Consider the following 3676-nt stretch of genomic DNA (forward strand, 5'->3'; position numbering starts at 1 on the left):
GACGGACGGGCCAGAGCCTGGAGATCCCAGAGGCCTCAGGTGGGACCGTCCTCCGGCCCATGCAACCCCTTCTCCCTCCTGGTCAGATCGTGTTTGAAGCCACTCTGAGCGGCCAGCCAGCCCTGGGGCCCATCGCCCTGGACGACGTGGAGTATCTGGCCGGGCAGCACTGCCGGCTGCCCGCATCCAGCCAGGGTGAGCCCTGCCCGGTCAGCCAACCCTGCTCTAGCTCTGGGGCTCCGGCGGGCTCAGCGGCGCACGGCCCACGTGGCTGCCAGTGGCCCTGCTTCTGGCCCGAGAGGCCAGGACAGTCACCAAGGCCAGGCCCTGCACCGTCCCCTCCCTCCCCTCCTTCTTCTTTTTTAAGATTTATTGATTTACTGAGAGAGAGAACGTGCTCGTGCAAGAGCAGGCACTTGGGGGGAGGGGCAAAAGGTGAGAATCTTTCAAGCTGACTCCCTGCTGAGCGAGGAGCCCGATCCTGGGCTCAATCCCATGACCCTGAGATCATGACCTGAGCTATAATCAAAAATCGGACGCTTAACCAACAGAGCCACCCAAGCACCTGTCTCCTCCCCTTCTGGACTGGGCCACACACACACACACACACCCCCCCCATCCTTGGTCCCTCAGGAGCCAAGCCAGCTCTGCATCCCTTTCTGGCCGGCATGCTGTCACTCCCCGGGGTGGGGGGGCCAGACCCTGGAAGAGGTGCCCGGTCAGGCCAGAGACCACCACCAGCCTGCTTGTGGAGCCCCTGCTGGCGGCTGTCTCTTCAGGACAAAGGGGTGGGTCTGAAAAAGAGCAGCTGCCTGCCAGGTCCCCAGCCTCAGCCTGGCGTCCTGTGCTGGCACGGCTGGCACCCCCCCTTCAGCCTGCTGGGGCCTCAAGGATGGGCCATCCTATGTGTCCTCAGCCATCGGGGTAGGGCTGACGGACAGGGTTCAAGTCCTGGGGTTCACATGCTCCTTGGCCCACAGGGGACACGGCACTGGCCACATCGGTGCCAACCGTGGTCGGCAGCGCCCTCCTTGCCCTCGTCCTCCTGGTGCTGCTCGGACTCCTGGGGCGGCGCTGGTTGCAGAAGAAGGGGGGCTGCCCCTCCCGGGGCGAGACGACAGCCGTGGCCCCAGGCTTTGACAACATTGTCTTCAATGCGGTAGGAACCCCTGGGTGGGGCCAGGCGGGCAGGGGGGACTGTGGAGAACCCCTCCTGGCCCACCCTGCACGGCCGGGGCGGGCTGTCTACGTGCATGGCCACCTCCGTCACCCACCACTCAGAAGTTTCCCTCCTTCTACCTAGGATTGTGTCACCCTGCCGGCTTCGCTCACCGACCACCAGTAGATGACCCAGAGACTGGCTCCCCACACGAGCATCCCCCACCCATCAGCCCCAGGGAGTAACGTCTGCCCCTCCTCCATGATGCACTGAGCCCCCGTGCGGTCATCCTTTAGGGACTGCCACCCACATGCCTGGGGATGGTCCTCACCCCAACAATAAATGCCCTGGCCTGGGAGGGTGGCCCCCACGTACTGGCTGGGGTCTGTGCATCCTGTTCTGTCAGCAGGAAGGTGGGCTCTGGGGGATCTCCAGCTCAAAGGATGTGCTTGGGGGGACCTCTCATGTCTCCGTGACTCAGGTGACAGGTAACAGGCAGGCCACACGAGACAGGACCAAGGGCTAGAGGCATCAGACACAGACACACTGGGACCCCGATAAGCCCCTGCCCCAGAGGGTACCCCAACACTCAGGTGGCCCAGCCCACCCCGTGGGACGTGACCCAAGCCCTGTCCAGCCCCTGCGCCTTGCCAGGTGATTCTGCCTCTGACTGAGGACAGGGAGGAACTCCCACAGGCACAGGTGACAGCCTGAGTAGCACGTATTTAACCAGGTGTAAGGTGGCGTAGAGCTGGTCTGGGGCGGGGGGATGCCCTGCTGTGTCGCGGTTCTGAAGGTCCATGTCCACCATCCCACGGTGAAGTGCAAGTGGTCCCCAGGATGACGGGTCTCAAAGCAGAGGTCCCTCGGTGCCCTGGGGATGCCGCTGAGCAGGTCGATGGCAGGCTAAGCTGAGGTTCCTGCCCTCCTGACCTCACGGGCTCTGGGCATGAAGGCGCCCCGTCCCTGAGCTGTCAAGGCCCTGGCGCACTCACACACCCTCCCCGCCTAATAAGATGGAGCGCAGTCTTTCTAACCCAGGGAGGGTCCCTCTGGGCATGGCCGTCCTGGGGAACACATCCACACCCACGCAGCCAGGTGCTCCCCTCCTGCCGGCAGGAAGTGCCCCCACCTTGCCATCCCGGCCTACTGGGGACTCCCAAGCCAGGGGAGGGCACGGACCTGGTGCCAAGAGGCCAATGCCCATGAACTGTGCCAGCAGACGGTGACGAGGAAGCCGCATTTCAGAGTGACTGTCACAGTCCCTCAGGCACCCCCCAACCCAGTGGCATGTCGTGAAAACCAGAGGCACGCTAGGGGCGTGGCAGACCGCGCTGGACAGCAACGACTCTCCACCAGCAGGAAGGGCAACAATCGTTTATTGGCTTCTCTAAAAGCCGGACTGGAGACGGCATCTTCTCTTCCGATCAGGCCGCCCCACCCCACAGCCCTGCCAGCGTGAGGCGGTCCCACTCACAGCTCCCCAGGGAGCCACCCCAAGACCGGGCAGACACCGGGGATAGGAAGGAGAAAAAATCAGGAGAAGCAATACTTTGCAAGGTTTTGTTTGTTTGACAGCAGGTATGGGTAGAGGGGATTCCTGGGCAGGGCTCACGCCCTGCGTTCCGCTCGGCCACGTGAAGAGACCCACGCTGGCGCTGGTGGTCAAGGAGAACCAGCCAGACGAGATCAGCCGGAACGCACTGATTTCGAGGCTTTGTGTTCATTTCGCCCTTGGCCCCTTCTCAATCGGCTTCCCGATATCCTTGCCCCGGAGCTTGAGGCCTGAAAGAGCCATTGGCCCACTCACCGCCACAGTGGCCACTCTGGGACCCAAGAAGCAGCAGAGTGCCACGGCGCCCCCACCCACCAGCCCCAAGGTGGCAGCAGTGCCCACACTACCCTTTGAGCACCAGCCCCGTTCCTCCACAGGGAGGAGAGGCAGGGAGAGCAGGGAGGCTGAGGGCTGCCCCCCCAGTCCTGGCTGGGCTCACCCCACTGTCTGTGCACCTGCTAACCTTCCAGGGTAGAGGGCAGCTGTCCCCTCCCAGAACTAGGGCTCCAGTGCTCTGGGAGCTCCACGTGCTGGGTGCCACACTGACGCCAGGGGAGGACAACGGTGCCTGAACAGGAGGGCCACGGAGCCCTCTGTCCATGGGCTTGGAGGGCGCCGGCCACCAACCAAGCGGGGATAGAGGAAATGTGAGAGCCAGGGTGGGGGAGCAGACGACACTCAGACAATGCACTCAGGAGTTTCTTAACGGTCTGGAGAATTCTGCAACCTCAGGGGCCTTCCTGTGCTCGGTAGCTGCCCTGCACCCGGTCAGGGAGCAGCAGCGGAGACCCCATAAAGAACCAGAGGACACTCACCAATAGCTCTCTCAATTTTGCCCAGAACCTGGTTATTAGGAATGGCCCGTCCACTCTCGTAGTCTGCGATGACCTGCGGCTTTTCATTGATTTTCTAAAGAGATGTATTTTGTGCACGACAGTTCAATAAGAAGAGACTCCCAAACT

General features: G+C 62.6%; 1 protein-coding gene and 1 non-coding gene across 2 annotated transcripts; one reads left to right on the forward strand and one right to left on the reverse strand.

Annotated features, from left to right (window-relative positions):
• The first annotated feature begins 6 nt into the window (after nt 1-6).
• Nucleotides 7-2490, forward strand: LOC117797908 (apical endosomal glycoprotein-like). Its single transcript, XM_034650346.1, has 3 exons — nt 7-195; nt 981-1159; nt 1304-2490. Exons 1-3 carry the CDS (start codon nt 60-62, stop codon nt 1343-1345), a joined length of 357 nt encoding a protein of 118 aa, XP_034506237.1. The 5' UTR covers nt 7-59; the 3' UTR covers nt 1346-2490.
• Nucleotides 2491-2520: 30 nt separating this feature from the next.
• Nucleotides 2521-3669, reverse strand: LOC100475843. The gene is made up of 2 exons (XR_004622738.1): nt 3530-3669; nt 2521-2944 (listed from the first exon to the last, which is right to left on the reverse strand). It is a non-coding gene; the product is annotated as an uncharacterized LOC100475843 (transcript).
• Between the last annotated feature and the right edge of the window lie 7 nt (nt 3670-3676).

Source organism: Ailuropoda melanoleuca, unplaced genomic scaffold (genome assembly GCF_002007445.2).
Source record: "Ailuropoda melanoleuca isolate Jingjing unplaced genomic scaffold, ASM200744v2 unplaced-scaffold18030, whole genome shotgun sequence".
In the NCBI taxonomy this organism is placed as follows: Eukaryota; Metazoa; Chordata; class Mammalia; order Carnivora; family Ursidae; genus Ailuropoda; species Ailuropoda melanoleuca.

What these genes read in the sequence shown, in the direction of transcription:
- LOC117797908 (XM_034650346.1), top strand. Translation starts at nt 60, where the DNA reads ATGCAACCCCTTCTCCCTCCTGGTCAGATCGTGTTTGAAGCCACTCTG. An exon ending in GCTGCCCGCATCCAGCCAGG is followed by an intron (nt 196 to 980) that starts GTGAGCCCTGCC and finishes CTTGGCCCACAG; the next exon opens with GGGACACGGCACTGGCCACA. An exon ending in ACAACATTGTCTTCAATGCG is followed by an intron (nt 1,160 to 1,303) that starts GTAGGAACCCCT and finishes CCTTCTACCTAG; the next exon opens with GATTGTGTCACCCTGCCGGC.